General features: G+C 36.8%; 3 protein-coding genes and 2 non-coding genes across 8 annotated transcripts; 3 read left to right on the top strand and 2 right to left on the bottom strand.

Moving 5' to 3' along the window:
- Positions 1 to 154: 154 nt before the first annotated feature.
- LOC110421740 (uncharacterized) lies at positions 155 to 5372 on the top strand. The gene is made up of 2 exons (XM_021435406.2): positions 155 to 296; positions 1861 to 5372. The coding sequence occupies exon 2, from the start codon at positions 2028 to 2030 to the stop codon at positions 4962 to 4964; it is 2937 nt and encodes a 978-aa protein (XP_021291081.1). The 5' UTR covers positions 155 to 296; positions 1861 to 2027; the 3' UTR covers positions 4965 to 5372.
- Positions 5373 to 6062: 690 nt separating this feature from the next.
- Positions 6063 to 6134, top strand: TRNAP-UGG (transfer RNA proline (anticodon UGG)). Its single transcript has one exon. It is a non-coding gene; the product is annotated as a tRNA-Pro (tRNA).
- An 80-nt stretch (positions 6135 to 6214) lies between these two features.
- TRNAP-AGG (transfer RNA proline (anticodon AGG)) lies at positions 6215 to 6286 on the bottom strand. Its single transcript has one exon. It is a non-coding gene; the product is annotated as a tRNA-Pro (tRNA).
- Positions 6287 to 6389: 103 nt separating this feature from the next.
- LOC110421980 (BRCT domain-containing DNA repair protein) lies at positions 6390 to 12393 on the top strand. 4 transcript variants are annotated; one of them, XM_021435721.2, is made up of 10 exons: positions 6390 to 6623; positions 6705 to 6849; positions 7059 to 7403; positions 7532 to 7582; positions 8102 to 10578; positions 10663 to 10932; positions 11011 to 11091; positions 11402 to 11513; positions 11601 to 11667; positions 11938 to 12393. In XM_021435721.2, exons 2-10 carry the CDS (start codon positions 6723 to 6725, stop codon positions 12029 to 12031), a joined length of 3624 nt encoding a protein of 1207 aa, XP_021291396.1. In that variant the 5' UTR covers positions 6390 to 6623; positions 6705 to 6722; the 3' UTR covers positions 12032 to 12393. The 4 variants fall into 4 exon arrangements, with proteins under 4 accessions (XP_021291396.1, XP_089640662.1, XP_089640663.1 ...); XM_089784536.1 differs by having other exon boundaries at positions 6391 to 6601; positions 7005 to 7403; XM_089784537.1 differs by having other exon boundaries at positions 6392 to 6574; positions 7005 to 7403.
- A 153-nt stretch (positions 12394 to 12546) lies between these two features.
- LOC110421303 (uncharacterized) lies at positions 12547 to 17522 on the bottom strand. The gene is made up of 8 exons (XM_021434868.2): positions 17121 to 17522; positions 15477 to 15887; positions 15078 to 15198; positions 14320 to 14629; positions 13967 to 14039; positions 13471 to 13561; positions 13304 to 13383; positions 12547 to 12973 (listed from the first exon to the last, which is right to left on the bottom strand). Exons 1-8 carry the CDS (start codon positions 17175 to 17177, stop codon positions 12839 to 12841), a joined length of 1278 nt encoding a protein of 425 aa, XP_021290543.1. The 5' UTR covers positions 17178 to 17522; the 3' UTR covers positions 12547 to 12838.
- Between the last annotated feature and the right edge of the window lie 94 nt (positions 17523 to 17616).

Below are 17616 nucleotides of genomic sequence, written 5' to 3'. Positions count from 1 at the left end.
ATCTAATTCGATTCGATTTATGGACACTTATAATTGTAAATTGATGAAAATACAAGGGCATTTTGATAAAAAAATCCTCCCAAATTGACCCTTACTTTGACCAAAATCACAATCATATCCAACATGGAACACAAAAAAAGTGGCAATAGAGAAATTAAGTTGTAGTCTTCTACTTCCCTGTTCCTCTCCAATTTGGTACTCTCCTTCTCGCCTCTGGATTCTGTCCCTTTCTCTAATCCCCTAAACCCCGCCTATTTGGGACTTGTTGCCCTTCCCTTTTCGAATTCAAAAGCCAGGCAAGTTTTATATCTCTGCTTCTTCCCTTTATCGATCTTCCGATTTTAGGGTTCTTTTGGGTTTGTTTGTTTGAAATTTTTGACTTAATCCCACTAGCATTATTCTGGGTTTGCTTCAGGGAATTGCTTATATGCATGTTTCTTCATCTATGTTTGTTAATGGATTCAATTTGGGTTCTGGGTTTTCAGTTCTGTTTAGTTTGCGGGTTTGAAATTGTTTACCATCGGGGCTTTGGGTCTGAAGTTTTGAGCATTATTTGTGTTCTTTATAATGCTGGAAAGAGAGAATTTGTTTGGTTTCTCTGTTCATTTAGTGTATGGGTTAATATTCTTATAGCAATGTTAATGGAAAATGTAATGATTATGTGAAAGATATGTGGAAAGTTGGAACCTTGTTACTCATATTTGATATGCATTAGGGGCAAAGCCAGGATTTTAGTTTTGAGGGGCCAGGAAAAGAATAATATATTAATTATAATTCAAATAAGAGCAGAAAATAAGAAAGACAATCTCTTTGATAAAAAACATAGTAAAAAAGGTATTTAAAATTTAAATAATAATTAATTCCATAAAAAGCAATTAATCCTTTTATTAGTAAAATATATATAAATTGGAAACATTGTAATTCATATTGCATGTCGAAGAATTGAATACAATTTAAAGTTTAAAGAATAATTTTCCTTAAAAGTAGAATAGAATTTGCAAATAAGTTTTTTTAAAGAAACTAATTTAAAGGATGAAAGAAAATAAAAGAAGAAAAGTAAAATGAAAGTTGCATGCATAATTGATTGTATTCAAGTCATAGCAACTAAATTTTCTTTAACTAATATATTTTTTTCAGTAGTCTTAATGTGGTAATTAGGGTCGACATTCGTATGTGATTGATTGAGAAGGAGATTTTCATGATTTAAGGAGTTAATAATCAAGTATAATAATAGTTATATATAAAAAAGAGTCGAAGAAAATGAAATTAGTAATTAAGATAACCTAAAAATGTAGCAAATAATTATTAAACTTACCATATTAATCACAAAGTTTGACAAAGGAAGGGCCATGTTATAAAATTTTGGGGGGTGCCAAAATCATAATTTCCACTTGTGCTTGAGAAAGTTAATGTGTTTGCTAAAGTTTCAAGAGCCCGGGGTGGGCCAGGGCCACTGCCAGCCTCTCCCTCCTCCAACTTGCCCCAGAATTATGCATGGACTTGGAATTTTCTGTTGTGCAGTGAATTATTCTTTGGTGTTAGTGTGGTCTCATTTTAGGGTTTCGTGTTTCCTTGTTGTGGTCAAATGTTGAATTCTAACTTGTTTTGTTCCATATGAGGGTTTTGCTCACTTCATGTGAAAGAATGCTGCAAGACCTTTTCTCTTTTCCCTTACATCTTCGAAGTTAATCCTTCTTTGTGTGGAGCCTAGTATTAGTGTCTTTATGCATGCATGCCCATGTATTTTGAAAGTGATATTGGTTATGAAATATCAGGTTTTGATTGCTTTAAGTTTATTTCTTTCTTTTGCTAAGTCAAATTTAGGTTCTTTATTGGTCTAACTACATAAAACTTCTGCAGGAATCATCCAGAGGTGGGAGATGAGTTTCTTGTCTGTTGGTTAAGAGATCCTGGAGGAAGAGTACAAGATGTCTCTTTGTATTTAATTAGACTAGTCTATTAAAGCAATTATCAGATCATTTTGTCTGAAACTGATTAAACCACCTCCAGTCTGGATTTTGTTGGTGATGGACTGCAACAAGGAAGAGGCCATCAGGGCCAAAGACATCGCGGTGAAGAAAATGCAAAATAAGGATTTTTCTGGGGCTCTTAGAATTGCAGCCAAGGCCCAACAACTTTTTCAGGATTTGGAGAATTTATCTCAGATGATAATGGTGTGTGAAGTGCATTGTGCTGCTGAGAAAAGATTGTTTGGTAATGAGATGGATTGGTATGCCATACTTAAGGTTGAGCTAACAGCTGATGAAGCTACAATTAAGAAACAGTACAGAAAATTTGCCCTCCAACTTCACCCTGATAAGAATAAGTTTCCGGGTGCAGAAGCTGCTTTTAAGTTGATTGGGGATGCACAAAGAATTCTTTTAGATCAAGGTAAAAGGTCTGCACATGACATGAAACGAAAAGTGACTATTAATAGACCAGCTCCAGCAGCAGCATGTCGGCCCCCACAGAAGCCAAGTTGGTACCCTCATGCTGCTGTTCCAAACAATTTCCGTGCCAACTTTCCTGTCTTGAATTCTCAACAGCAGTCACAGCAGCATCAACAACCAACTCAAACTGGGTTCTCCAATGGCCGGCCAACTTTCTGGACCAAGTGTCCTTATTGTACGGTTAGATACCAGTATTATACAGAAGTAATTCACAGATCTCTTCGTTGTCAAACTTGCAACAAGACCTTCATTGCCTATGATTCAGGTGCAATTCCACAGGCAAGTAACATGAGTCAGCCAAAATTTCCCCAACCTAGAGTTGTGCAGAATCAGGGTGCTTTCAAAGTTGGTCAGGGATCTCCAGGAAATGTTGCTGCTGAGAATGCTAAAGCAGCCTTTTCTCCAAATGTAGTTTGCACTTCAGAGGTTGGGACGGATAAAGTGAATGGTAAAAGAGGAAGGAAGCAAACTATTGAATCCAGTGAAAGCTGTGACAGCGAAAGCAGCAGTGAGTCTGAAGAGGATGTGGTGATTGATGACAATGGTGATGTTCTGGCTGGAAAGAATTTTGATTGTCAGGTAGAGCAGAATCTGCGGAGATCTGGTAGGCGTAAGCAACATGTTTCATATAAGGAAAATTTAAGTGATGAGGAGGACGTGGCTAGCCCTCCAAAAAAGCCTAAGGGAAGTGGATCAACCTGTGCAAATGAAGAGGGTGAAGCAATGCTGAAAGATGACAAGTCTAAACTCAATAATCAATCTGGTGTAGCTGGTGAAGTGAAAGAAGATCAGAAAACAATGGAACAAAGAGAAGGTACTAGGTTAGGGGCGAGCTTACCCAATGGGAAGAAGGGAATTGGAAAAGGATCTGAAAAGGAAGCTGCCAAAGAGGAGGATCTTGAGAAAACCATGGAAGCTTATGCTGATGGTGTTAAGATAAATTCAAACCCTGATGACAATGGTTCTGAGTCACATTCAAGCATCAATGAAACTGAAGAGCCCGTGGTTTTTAAATACCCTGAGCCAGAGTTTTATGACTTTGACAAGGAGAAGAAAGAAGGTTGTTTTTCGGTTGGCCAGATTTGGGCTCTGTATGATACACTGGATGCCATGCCTAGATTCTATGCTCGGATCAGAAAAGTATTCTCTTCTGGATTCAAGCTGAGGATAACCTGGCTAGAACCGGATCCAGATGATGAGAATGAAGTACAATGGGTCAATGAAGGTTTACCTGTATCTTGTGGTAAGTTCAAACATGGGGTCTCTGAAATCACTGAAGATTGTCTTATGTTCTCCCATTTGCTATATTGGGAGAAAGGAACTTTTAGAGATACCTACAAGATATTTCCAAGAAAAGGAGAAACTTGGGCGCTTTTTAAGAACTGGAATATTAAATGGAAATTGGATGCTGGCACTGACCAGAAATACGAATATGAATTTGTTGAAATCTTATCAGGGTATGCAGAAGGTGTAGGCGTACATGTTGCTTACTTGACTAAGGTAAAAGGCTTTGTGAGTGTCTTCTGTCAAACGAGTAAGGAAGGAGTTGATACATTTCTAATTCCACCCAATGAACTATTCAGGTTTTCCCACAAGGTTCCGTCCTTTGTACTGACTGGTAAAGAGAGAAAAGGGTTGCCAAAAGGTTCCTTTGAACTCGATCCAGCTTCTTTGCCTGCTCATCCTGAAGAAATTGTTGCTCCCGAGGACTTGAAGGTGGACGGTGATAGCAGACATTCTAATACTTCATGTTCGAGTTCTGCCAAAAAAGTGAAGCCAATGATGGAATCTGAAAAAAGTGCTTCTCCAGCTTCAAACCTTGAAGCCTTTGAAATTCCGGAATCAGAATTCTACAACTTTGATGCTGACAAATCCCAGGAAAAGTTTCTTGTTGGTCAGATCTGGGCATTGTATAGTGATGAGGATGGCTTGCCAAAGTACTATGGTGAGATTAAAAAGATTGAGTCCAACCCAGTTTTCAAAATACATGTGAGATGGCTTGAACCTTGTTCATCACAAAGGACAACCAAGTGGTATGATCCAGCGATGCCCACTTCCTGTGGGAGATTTAGGATTAAAAAGGGTGGTTCCCAGAACTACTACACCTCCACTGTTACCTTTTCTCACAAGTTAAATGCTGAGTTTACTGGTAGGAAGGATGAATATGCCATCTTGCCTAGAAAAGGTGAGATCTGGGCTTTGTATAGGAACTGGACTCCTAAAATTAAATGTTCTGACTTGGAGAACTGTGAATACGACGTAGTGCAGGTTATGGAGGAAAATGATAGGTACATAAAGGTGTTAGTTTTAGAGCGTGTGGATGGCTTCAATTCTGTTTTCAAGGCCAATGTAAAAGGACTATCTAATGTTACAGTGGAAATCCCTCGGGTGGATCTGCTTATATTCTCTCATCAGATTCCGTTCTTCCAGCTAACTGATGAGAGAGATGGTAGCCTGAGAGGCTTCTGGGAACTTGATCCTGCAGCATTGCCAGTACATTATTTTTCTTCTTAATAGGAGTAGGAAGGTAGAAGTCTTGTGCTGTCCTTTTTTATTTTTATTTTTAATGAAAGTCTTATAGCTGTCTTTCATACCCAATATGTGTACATTATATGCTCTTCCATTTAGTGGGTACTTTCCTTACAAGGCTGATGTCTAAGACAGAGAGCAACTTTTGGAGAAAGTCTAAATTTCTGAGGTGTAACTGGATTCTTTAGTTATTAATCTCATTCAATCATGTTTTAGGCTTTCTCCTCAAAAGGTGCAAGAATTGAATTGGTTGAGGATGTGAATGTGGTTCCTTCTGGTTATTACTGACCAGTTTAATCAGCTCTCTATATTGTGGATGTGAATCTAGTAACAATGTAACGTCAGTATCTTCTTCCAACTCTCACCCTTCAATGTAAAAGCTTCTTTTTGGTATATGGTCTGACTCCTAAAAGTAATAGTATTATGCTTAATTAAAGTAGTAACCAACTTAACTAAATCAAGGTACATCAAATTGAATATATTACTATTATTATTATTATTATTTGCATTGAGTGTTTATAGCAAATGATTTTTTCCTCTAAAAATTAACTTAATGAAATGTGAAACGTCAATATTTAAATTTTTTAAAATTTATTACACTTGTTTAATATACGATTCAAACATTTTATTTGTTTTTTTGAAAGACTTGACATCACATTCTCTTTCATTATTGTTGATCATTTGTTTGTTTTTTTCTAAAGTGTTTGATGTAAATTGATTTTAAATTGAATATATTATAATATTATTTTATTATCAAATATTATTTTCTCTTCAAAAGATTGACATGATGAGATGTGCAATATATTTATTAGTTTTTAAAAATTTTTAATAAGACAATTCATGGTTCAGATTCAGACAATTAATAAAAATAAAAAAAAAACAAATTGAGTTCATGGATTTACCTAAATTAGGTTACAGGCCAACAAAAAAAATATTTTTATATTCAAAATCAATTAATTATAAGTGGTAGCGTATGGAAAATCAAATTATACATAAAAAATTGAATCCTTGAATGCCCTCGAAATATTATGGTTAAGGACATATTTGTTTCAGTTCCATAAAGACTCACAAAAAAAGCATCGTGGGCGTTTGGTCTAGTGGTATGATTCTCGCTTTGGGTGCGAGAGGTCCCGAGTTCGATTCTCGGAACGCCCCCAAAAAGATATTAAAGTCAACGAGAAGTCTAGCTTTTTTCCTCGTTGACTGACGGGCTTTTACTGAAAAGAAAAAGCAAGGGGGCATTCCGAGAATTGAACTCGGGACCTCTCGCACCCTAAGCGAGAATCATACCACTAGACCAAATGCCCTGATAGATTTTCTCTCTTTTTTCTCACTATTTCAACAAAAAATAATTATAAAAAACCTTCCCCTTTTTTCACTGGGAAAGTAGAAGATAGTAACAAGACAAACAAGAATATTCTTTGTCTCTCACTTCACAATACCACGACCCACGAACCCAACAAAAAATTGTCTCAATTAAATTCCCCCAAATCTTGCTTCAATTTTCCCTCCAAAAAATGTCCCCGCCATCTCACTCCCTCTTATTTCCTCCTTTTTTGAAACCCTAATCCCTCCCCTGTCTCTCTGGTGTGCATGTGTGTGCCTCCTTCCCTCTATCGCTCGTATTGTCCCTCTTTTTATGACGTAAAACGTCTCTGCTTTTTTAGTTATTTAATGTCGATTTGGCTATCTCTTTCTTTTTTTTATATAAAGTTTATTTCGCAGATGAATTGAAGTGAAAAAATGGGCTCTCTTGGAGACGACAATGGCAAAATTAAACCTTCTCAGATGAACCCGAAGTCCGATTCGCCTCTTGCCGGGACGCAGCCCTGTGACTTCGACTCTCAGTTTTCGCTTCCTGCAGTTTCCGGTATTTTTCCTTCAAATCCTTAGAGGGTTATGAGGCATTGTCATAATAATTTTTTTTAATATTTTTTGCGTAAATATTTTAATTATTACTTATTTTTGCTTTATATTATTTGAATTTTATGTGAACATGTGTTAAGAAAATTTAAAAATTTTTAGGTGACAAGGTTGATAATGAGGATAATGATGGATTACAATATTTACGGAGTACAGCTCCTTTCGATGATGATAATGTTCCAGTCGAGGATGCATTCGAGACCCAAGTTGTGAACTTTTGCGGGGAAACTCAAGTTTTGAACTTTGGCGGTGAAACACAAGTGCTGGATGATGTAGATTGCTTTGAGAATATGGAGACGCAATTGTTGGATGAGTTTGATGACGAAGTAGCTCTTGATAATGATGGTGAAGGAACAGACGTAACTGAGGTTTTGGATGATGGTGATGAGGACTCAAATGATGATTTATCAAGAGGAGATTGTGGTCGATTTTTGGGCCAGGAGGAGAAGAAGGAATCTTTGGAGCAATGTAATGCTTCTATTGATGAACAGAGGAGTTCAGGTATACTTTTTTTATTGAACCTTTTAGGAATACATTGAAGTATTGGCTAGAAAGACTTGTATGTTTTGCATACCAGGAAGTTGTCACTTGTGTCTGAATTGAAGTTAAAGAGATACTGTGTATTTCAGGGATCCATGTTTCTACACCAGATGTCGAAGCTGTGCCAGAATCAAAACCTGGTATGTTTTCTTTGGCTTCTTCATGGTTACAAATGCATGATTATTGTCAAAGTTTTCTGGGAATTTCTCAAGAATACACGGTTCTATATCAACTACTCGTTTTCTGTGTGGCTGATACTTATCACTTAACAATATGATGAAACAGTCTGATATACGTTTATAGCACTTTTCTTTACCTGTGTTCATACTTGCATCTGTTGTCTTAAAATTTGTGTGCAAGATTAAGCTACCTTTAGGAATCAAAAAAAGACCTTTTGGACTAAGGAAAATTATTGATCTAAATTCTACATTTCATCAATTCCAAATGATTCCTGTTTTAATCTAGATCAGCTGTGATGATGCGTAACATGCTCTTTTGAAAGAAATTGTCTCAAAGTGGTTTAATTTCTCTAAGTAATTGGCATTTGGCAGCATCATCATCTCATCTTCCAACTTTCAAGACGGTGGGGAATGATATTTGGGCAATTTATTGGATACCTGGTCATTCTATTTTCTACTAACATTCATTATTTTCCATAGGATCTGTGCGAAGATTTACTTCAGTTCGTGCAGCATCCTTGCGGGCCTCTGGTCTTGCAGCCCGCAATGCAGCATTACGGGGAATGAACAGCGAGTCTTGTTCTATCCGGACTGATAGTCAGTTTTCAGACCAGTGCACAGGCAATAGTGATGGTTTGAATCCTAAAGTTGAGAAGATTAATCAGGCACATGATCAGGGGAATCATGATGAGAACTCAATCGGTTTGAGAAATGGAGTCAATTGCAGTGTTGGTTGTTCAACTGCAAGAAAACTTTTTGCTGAAAAGGAAGGACCTTTTTGTAGCGGTGAAAATGCTGATGCCAAGGAAGACTTGCTTCAATGTGATGGTTCATTGGCAGGTTTAAGTTATATTGATTCTCAAGAACCTGGGGAGTTATCTCAAGCTAATGCACTTAATTTTGTGGAAAGGTTCGTAAATGATAATGTGATGGAGCTTGATGATGAAGTTGATCTTGGAAAAAGTACTAGTGGAAAATCAAAACTTATTTCAAGTGCCAAAGGGCTGCAAAGTTTAGCTAAGAAAACTATTGAAAGAAGAACAGCTGGTGAAACAAGGATTTTTGACTGGGATGATTTTATGGAGGATGAAGGAGGGGGTGATATTTATTGTAGAAAGAAGGAAGAATTTTATGGTAATGAAAGTCGTGCTCAGAAGTCTTCTACCCATCCCCAGAAGCCTAAAGGAAGGAAACTAGATGAATCTTGTAATGAAGACCGACCGAACTCCCATGATAAAAAGATAGTTTATTCTGATTCAAAATTGTTGTTGTGCAAGTCAAATGAGAATGACAAGAAAGTATGTGAAGGTTCAATGAAGTTTAGAAAGAATCTTTTCAATGAGTCTGGTGAACAATTCAACTCAGATTTCTCTAGAGGACAATTAGAAACCACTGCTTCAAAGACAGGTGCTCCTGAACTAGTAAATGTAGGTTTCGATACTCAGATGGCTGCTGAAGCTATGGAAGCCTTATTCTATGGGGATGGGGCTACTGACCAGAATGCTAATCTAGGTGCTGAAAGCATATCTAAGGGTTCCTCTAAAGGTTCACTTAGAGGAAAATCTAGGAAGAGAGTTTCTTCTAGAGAACCCACAATGGGAAAGGGTGTTCGTTGTTCTGGTGCTGGTCCAGTTACAAGACGATCCAAGAAAGCTAAATCACGGAAAGAGTGTTTACTTTTGCAGGAGAAACATTCCAAAAATGTTAGGAAGGAGTGTGATACAGAGCTGCTTCTGCCAGAAATGAAGAAAGCTAAGCCAAATACTGACGAGCACCAAATTGCTGGTGGCATTGATATGTTCAAAACGCCCTCTAAGAGTATCAAGCAAAGAAAGGCAGGTGGAGCTTTGGAAAGGAGTCAATATAATGGCACCAGAAGATCAACTAGGGGCAGCTCAATTAAGGAACGCCATCCTGAGAAGGTTCATACTTTTACACCCATTGCTTATCGAACAAGGCAGTCCTTGGTCATTAATGTACAAATGGCTGAGACTCCAGCAAGTGATTGGGGAAAAGGTAGAAAACATCAAAAAGAGGTTGATTTCCTTCAAGAAAATAGAACTGGGAGTACAGATATTAATTTATCTGCAGTGTCAAATGCTAAAGGGCAACTTTCTGAGTTGAGTTCCAATCAATCTGGAGAATGTGAAAATGCCAAATCAAGTAATAATGACCAATTGCATTTGGAGTTGATTGCCAGGAGTAGCAATCATGCATTGAGCCATCCTCAACAAAGAAGATCCTCTCGGAAAATGTGTGTTGATGTTGGTGAATCTGATAACTTAAAAGCACAGCCTAAAAGATCTGTTCTGCAAGAAGATAGGGGACAATCCATTGCTGTGCTCAAAAGGTCCAGAAGCAACAATAGGAGAACTCACATTCATTCAACCACTAGGAGGATAACACGATCGTCTGTGAATACTTGTCCAGTTCTGTGTTTTGCAGACCAGAATGCAGAAGGAAAATTGTCTCATCAAAGTTCAGATAAAGAAGGTTCAGAGGATGATGTGATCAATTACAATTCTACTGAGATGAATGGGAGGATGGTATCTACAGGAGTAACTGGACCAGAGCCAGCAAAGTCAGCCAAGCACTCTGATGGAAACCGAGATGCAATTTCTTCGCCAATTGCAGAAAGTGTAGCTGTGAATGTCACTTTAGATAAATCACCAAAAGAGAAATCTAAATCACCTGGTTCTAAATGCACTACACCAGTTAATTGTCCGACACCAATCAATGCTGCCTCACCCGTTTGTATGGGTGAAGAATATTATAAACAATCGTGCAAGAAGAACCTTTCAAAATCTTCACTTAGCAAAGAACTCAGAAGTTTAAGCCACATTGAACCAGAACCTATTTCGCCTTTAAAAGATATGAGGAAGAGAAGGGATTTGGCCAATGTTAGAGTCTTGTTCAGCAACCACCTAGATGAGGATGTAATTAAACAGCAGAAAAAGGTGCTAGTTGTTTCTGATATCAATAGCTCTTTAATGACACACAAGCTGGTCTAACTAAATCTTATGCCTCAATTTTGTCACCAGATCTTGGCCCGCCTAGGTATCTCTGAGGCGTCATCTATATTAGATGCAACACACTTCATAACTGATAAATTTGTGCGCACTAGGAATATGTTGGAGGCAATTGCTTCTGGCAAACCAGTTGTTACATATTTATGGCTTGAAAGCATTGGACAGGTTAATATTCACATTGATGAAGAAGCTTACATATTGAGGGACATAAGAAAAGAGAAAGAGCTTGGCTTTTGCATGCCAGTTTCTTTAGCACATGCACGCAAGAGACCCTTATTACAGGTAAAGTTTGTCTAGGTTTTTCTTGTTGCATTGGACACTTGTTCCATTTAGATCTTTACTATAGTGACATTTATGCAGGGTCGAAGAGTTTTTATCACCCCAAATACAAAGCCAGGCAAAGAAACAATCTCACATTTGGTTACAGCAGTTGGTGGTCAGGTATGTGGGCAGTTCCCTACTCAATTCTTTCAGAGTAGCATGCATTAAAGATTTGATTAATTAATGTTCATAGTCTATTGATCAGACTGAATAATTCTACATGGATGGTTTTGTCACGAAATTTTATATAAATATTGTGAGTTGGGTGCTGTATCTACCCTTTTTCTCTGTGCATGGTTTTGCATCTCTCTCTCTCAATTGGTCCACCTGTCAATCCCCAGTTCTTTTACTTAATACTTTTAGATGCTTTTAAATCCTATTAAAATATTGATTCCTTTTCTATGCTGATTTCTTCCAAGATGCTTTCCAGGCTGTCGAGAGAATTGGCAGATCTGCTACGAAGGATGACAAAGTCCCAGATGATTTGTTGGTTCTATCATGTGAAGAAGATTATGCGACCTGTGTCCCTTTTCTTGAAAAAGGTTATAAATGTTGTCTTAGTTATCTCCTTGCATGACTTATGAAATTTGGACTTTTATTAGAATCTTTCTCTGTGTTTATGCTTTCAGGGGCAGCAGTTTACAGTTCAGAGCTGCTACTGAATGGAATAGTTACTCAGAAATTGGATTATGAGAGGTTGGTACTATCTTTATGAAACATGACTCTTCAGTTTTTGTGCTTTTATTACAAGACAAGGAAGCATGACTGTCAACCATGAACAACAGAAAAAAAATTTATGTAGCAAACTCAACTGGCTGTCAAGGCTTCTTGAGTATGATCATTTTGTTATTTTCTTGTCCGTGTTCTCATTTATCTAACAATTTGTTCTTTGATGGGTTCTATATTGGCTGAGATGAGGAACGTTTACATTTGTTGCATTCCTAACACACCTTTACCTGCTGGCAGGCATCGGCTCTTTGGAGATCATGTTAAAAGAACACGCTCTACCATATGGCTGAGGAAGGATGATAAATTCCTCCCAGTGACAAAGCATAAATAAAGTTTTGAGCTTTCTTTTTGATTTTCAGCTTCCTCTCAATTTTCTTCTTGTTTTTCCATTTCTTCAACGCGCTGTCTTCTTAGTTAGAGAATTTAGAATGTAATGATCTGTACATAGAGTGGATTTCTTAGATTTATTTCCTTGTAGAATTAGTTTAGCTGTATGGTAAATGCTTAGATGCGGGTTTGATTTGTTTCTTTCTTTAATTTATTCATAAATTTACCATCATGTATAAATTTGCTGTTAACTTTTTCTGAATGGGAATTCTTTTCTGATCTATGTACTTGACCATGCAATCATCAGGGTGCAAAATGGAATTTAGTAATGTTGTCTAAATAAAGAAGAATTACTATTTTTGTTGATTTCTGTTTAGTTCTTTTGTTTCAGACCATAGTTCATTGACTTGCCACGTAGACGCTGTGCTAGTTTGTGATCATCACAGGCAAATTGATAACTGGACAAGAAATGAATGATGGGAGTGATACGAGTCACAACGCTTGATCGTGGGAAGAAAGTAAAGAAAACCAACTCTATTATTCATAGGCCATTTTTGCTTCAGTAAAATTACAATAAAACTCTCCTTACTGCTGCTACAAACAATTTCAACCTAATACTACAGAATAAGTGGAAAAAGGATTCTCCAATATTTAGCACCAGACTACCCCTTTCTTCCATGGCATCATACCATGGAAATAGATAAAAACTTGATTCTTTTTACTAGAATACTTCAGCAACAAATGTATGTACATCTAAGGCCTCAGTAAATAAGTAGCATCAAATGTATGGACCTTTCGTTCTCCAGATCCGTCACACTGGGTTAGAATTTTGGCCTACCTGAACTCGCCATCCAAAACAGTGGATATACAATGAATTGAGTGTCAAGGCTATCCCGAAACTTAACACTCCCGAAAGCAGTATAGAGAAAACAGCCTTCAGATGAAGCTGCAAAGACATGGAAATGCCTTGATCACAATTAGCAGGAAAAAAACCATTTCAAGCAAATAATTTGAATTATCTCCAACAATAACACTTCAAGTTTCAGTTCCTGGATGTATTCTCAGACATCCTTCAGTAAAAAGCTTTCAAAACATATCTATTGATACATTTATGAGAATTGCTTTAAAAACGATGCTAGTTTGCGAGAGAGAGAGAGAGAGAGAGCAAGGTGAGGGACATCAACACTAAACAGTAAAGGATAGAACAAGTCATATGTCATCATGAAATTTAGTAGATTGAGCAGAATAATATAAAATGCTTTTAATTATTGCTCACCACAGAATAGAATATATGGACATTCAATGCCACAAGTGCGAATTCAAGAGCTGCAAACGTCCATATGTACTCCTTGATTGCTGCAAGCCAAACAAGACAACATTAAGACAATCACAAGTCACAACTCATTCAGAAACAGAAACGTGATTTCTGAGGCTCAGCCAGACCTAATAAGACTGCAAAGATAGATGCTAAGAGGCCCAGGGTAAGGGCAAATGGTGCTGCGATCATAACTGCTTGGGTCTTCATTTGTTGAATCTATAAAATGATAGGCATAAAATCAAAATTGTCAAGCTAGCGAGGATGATGATCTGATATAGAATGCCATGTGTTGTATAAAACTATAGGTGAGAGAGAGAGAGAGAGAGCTATATATAATTCAGCACGCATAAAACAGTGATATTGTAAGTTGGAAGTACAATTATGTATGTTGGAGCAATTTAAATTTGCATGTGTAGAAGCTTGAAAGGCTAATCTGAAACCAAGTCTTTCCCTAAATCAGTAATACAAATATTGCTAATAAAATTTTGAATTGCTTAAGTTCAATGTTTACGAATTAGGTTGAGCCATTAAGTGGACTTAATAGGCTTGGATAACATCCATATCAACAAAATAAAAAGATCATTCTCCAGCTTAAGTTCTTCATAAGTCAAAATGGAATACCAGTAGCTGCTCCAGGAAGAAGAAATAGCAAATTGTGCTAATTAACACGAGCACCACAAAGTCCTGCCAGACACTGCATATTTGAGGTAAGGATTTAAATTAGAAAAAGATAAAAAGGCTAATTCTAAAGAAACTCATGTTGTGGAGTAGTTATTAATGTTATTATTGACTTGCTCAGCTGCGAACTTAGTATCAGTACCACAAAGCAGAGTTCTAAAATGAAAAAAAAAAAATCTAATTCAAGCGAGCATTTGAATATAATGCTATTAGATTTGAGATCATTATAAAAGTGTCAACAGTTTAAGACCAACAATAATTAGATGCAAGATAACAAAATTTATAGTTAATACTACCTCACGGACTCTGATGCTAAGCTCTGTGAATTAACATTCTGTCTATTACCCCTACGACCAGTAGGCACCCGCAGCAAAGTTACAGGTAAGTTCCGCACTTCTTGCCCACATACGTCGCAGTTTTTGTTTCCTTTTGTACTAAACCATTTAACAGCACAAGCTTCATGCACAAGTTGTAAGGCGCCCTTGCAGCTGCATTCCATTTTGAGTGTGTTTCCCTCTTCACATTCATCCAAACATATTCTGCACACAGCTTCCTCTTCGGGAATCTCCTCATCATTGCTTTCTGCAGGAACAGGATTGATTTGATCTGCATCCTCACAGGAACAGGAAATCGACCTCAAAACCAAGACCAATAAACCAAAAATAAATCAAGTCAAAAGTTGAAAACACAGAGTTGCAAGTCTAGACAAATTTTCATGGCTGAATGTACTAGAGTAAGCAGCTCAAATTTAAATATAATTTAATTATAATGCATAAACCAGGCTAATGCTGCTGTTAATCTTGTAGAAGAACTTTTGGTTGCTTCTGGAAAATGATATACAACTCATTTGATTCTTTCAACTTTAATCATGGAAAAGGAAAAACTTAGCTCAGATATTAAACTGCCAAACTATTTGACTCCATTTGCTAAAGGATGACTCATGTCAGACAAGTATGAGGACCTATGAGTTGAAGCAATGACACTAAAGAGGAACTTGAATAATAGGAATAAAAAATAAAAAAATTAGTCATTCAGTGCATGTACAACTACATACCGTCGCTATTATCAGCAGAGACATGCTCTTTACAGGTATCAAAAGATGCAGATCTCACTATAACAACATTTCGCCCAGGCACCGACAGGGACCTTGAAACCACAGCATGCTTTGCTCCTTTCTGCATGAAATTTACTGTAACCATCTCAAAATGCTTTCAAAGTATTCTTACACAACTGACTTGGAGATTTGTCCCATATAAATTTTAGCTAAAAATTTTGCCTTAAAAAGTGAAAATGTTTTGCTAAAAAAAAATTTGGCTTTTGTACTTGTTGGCATATAGATATGTTAGTACCCAATTTTTGCTCCAATGATTGTTTGGACAAAGTTTTCAACAGCTGCAGAGGACAAAACAATAATTCAAAGTTAATAAAATAGTCAGAACCATATGATACATACATTTGATTTATTCTGTTCACCAGCCATCCTTGCTGAAGCAGGCATGGGAACTGATGGGGACAAATTTGATGCAGGTGTAACAGGCAGAGATGTACATCTTTTCCAATTGAATGGGGATGGAAAACTAGCCATATTAGAACTTTCGGGGCCTGTCCTGCTGTCTGGAGTGAGGAGAGAGCTTCCCTCACCATCAGCTACAGCACCTTTTTTCTTGAAACTTAAGCCACGCAAGAAGCCTCCTGATGATGAAGTACCTTTACCGGAACCCAGGGACTGAAGTAAACCTTTTCCACTACGGCTGCCAAATCCTAGTGGTCTAGGGGGTATTTGAAGAGATAGATCTAAGCGCCTACCACTTGTTCCAGGTTTAGAAACTTCGCTATCTGAGGGTTCCAGAATTGGAAATTTTGCCTGCAATTAATGAAGGTTTAATTACATTTCCAGTCATTTCTTTAATAAGCCTTTGCAAAGAAATTCAACAGTACAACAAATCATGTGACATCTCTGATCAGAGGGCATGCCAATTACAAACCCAGAATTTGATTCCATTTTCTTTTTCCTGGATTAGTGATAAAATCTGATTATCAGATACCCTAGATGCAAAACATCTAGAGGCTAGATCCGAATCAGTATTTCATGTAAGTGTTTTAGGACACAATCATTGGTCATGCTTAAAAATTAACAGCTCCTAAATTTCAGGTCTTACCTTGAAGAGGCCTTGGTTTGGATCTTAAAAAGAACAAGGTAAACAAAAAGGGAGATGGTTATGGCGTTATCACAAAAAGTGTCCTTGCTTAAGAATTTACACAATTTTCTTGTTCCCGATCCTATTCTTTCCCTTAATAAGGAGAAACGAGGGATGCTTTATTGCTTTGATTACTTCTAGGCAGAGCTATGACGAAAAGAAAAATATGGCAAATGTAATGCTCCTAAGTCCTAACAATATGCGTATATATCATATTTCATAATGTTGCCTTTCTAAAAACAGAAAGAAAGAAAGAAAGAAAAAGATAACAGTCCCCATTGCCATTGCTAATATGCTCGGTCCAACCATGCAAAAAGAGTTATCCAAAAGAAAAAAAAATGATTTTGCTAGTCATTTCCAATCTAACATAATAATTAGGATATAAAAGAATTATGTCATAACATATATGCAACGATTAAGGAGACAAACAATTAAAAAAGTCACAACATACTCAACAATATGGTGAGATCAAATGCCTAATTATATGTCAGAAGTAAACTTAACTATCAAAACATTTTTTTAAGGAGAAAAAAAAACTATTTCTAGTTAGTATTCCCTTTAGGCCTTTACCATTAAGAAATTAAAAAAAAAAAAAAGAGCATAGAGTTAATCAGAAAGGGCTTTTATGAACAACAAACATACATATAAGCCAGTAAAAGACACCTTAAAACATTGAAATTATCAGCAAACTCAGATTATATAACAACACCACTAAAGTAACAAATTTTTAATTACCAAACTACACAAGCAAAATCTACTTTCAACACAATAAGAAAGCATCACTTAAATTCACACCACACAATATTGAACCAAAAACTGAAAACCCTTCAAACCCTTTTCTAAGTATATAAACGTTGAAAGGTAAAAAGAAAGAAAGAAAGAAAGTGATCAAGAAGAACCTGAGAAGAACCCTCAGAAACTCCATTGCTGACAGCTTCAGCTCCAGTTGCTTGCATTGTTTTCTTGGTTAATCTCCCAAGAAACCCAGGAAATCAAAATATAAGATAAATATATAAATCACTGACAATGAAATATAATAAAAAAGAATAATATGAAAGCAAGCCAACAAAGATTGAGAAGACGATGAATCAAAAGACGGTGCGAAGCTAGTAATATACGGAAGAATAAATCTAATAAAATATTATTATTTTAAATTATGTTATTGACTAAAATTTCAAATAATTTTGACGAGTTAGAGAGAAATGGGGGGGCTGTGTGGTCTGGTCGGACTGACTTGGGAAGATGACGAGAAACTCTGGTCTGGAAGAAGGACCACTCCTCCTTCCGTTTCTTCGCCGCTTTGTCATGTCGCCTTTGTGCGCTTTTTCTACCGACTTGCGATTATAGTGCATTCGCTACTCGCTTTGACTGCTTGCCACGTACACAATGATTCAT

Source organism: Theobroma umbraticum, unplaced genomic scaffold (assembly GCF_002168275.2).
Source record: "Theobroma umbraticum cultivar Fairchild unplaced genomic scaffold, ASM216827v3 scaffold_130.0, whole genome shotgun sequence".
NCBI lineage: Eukaryota > Viridiplantae > Streptophyta > Magnoliopsida > Malvales > Malvaceae > Theobroma > Theobroma umbraticum.
The sequence above is the reverse complement of the archived record's forward strand: the minus strand, read 5'-3'. Positions and strand labels throughout refer to the sequence as shown.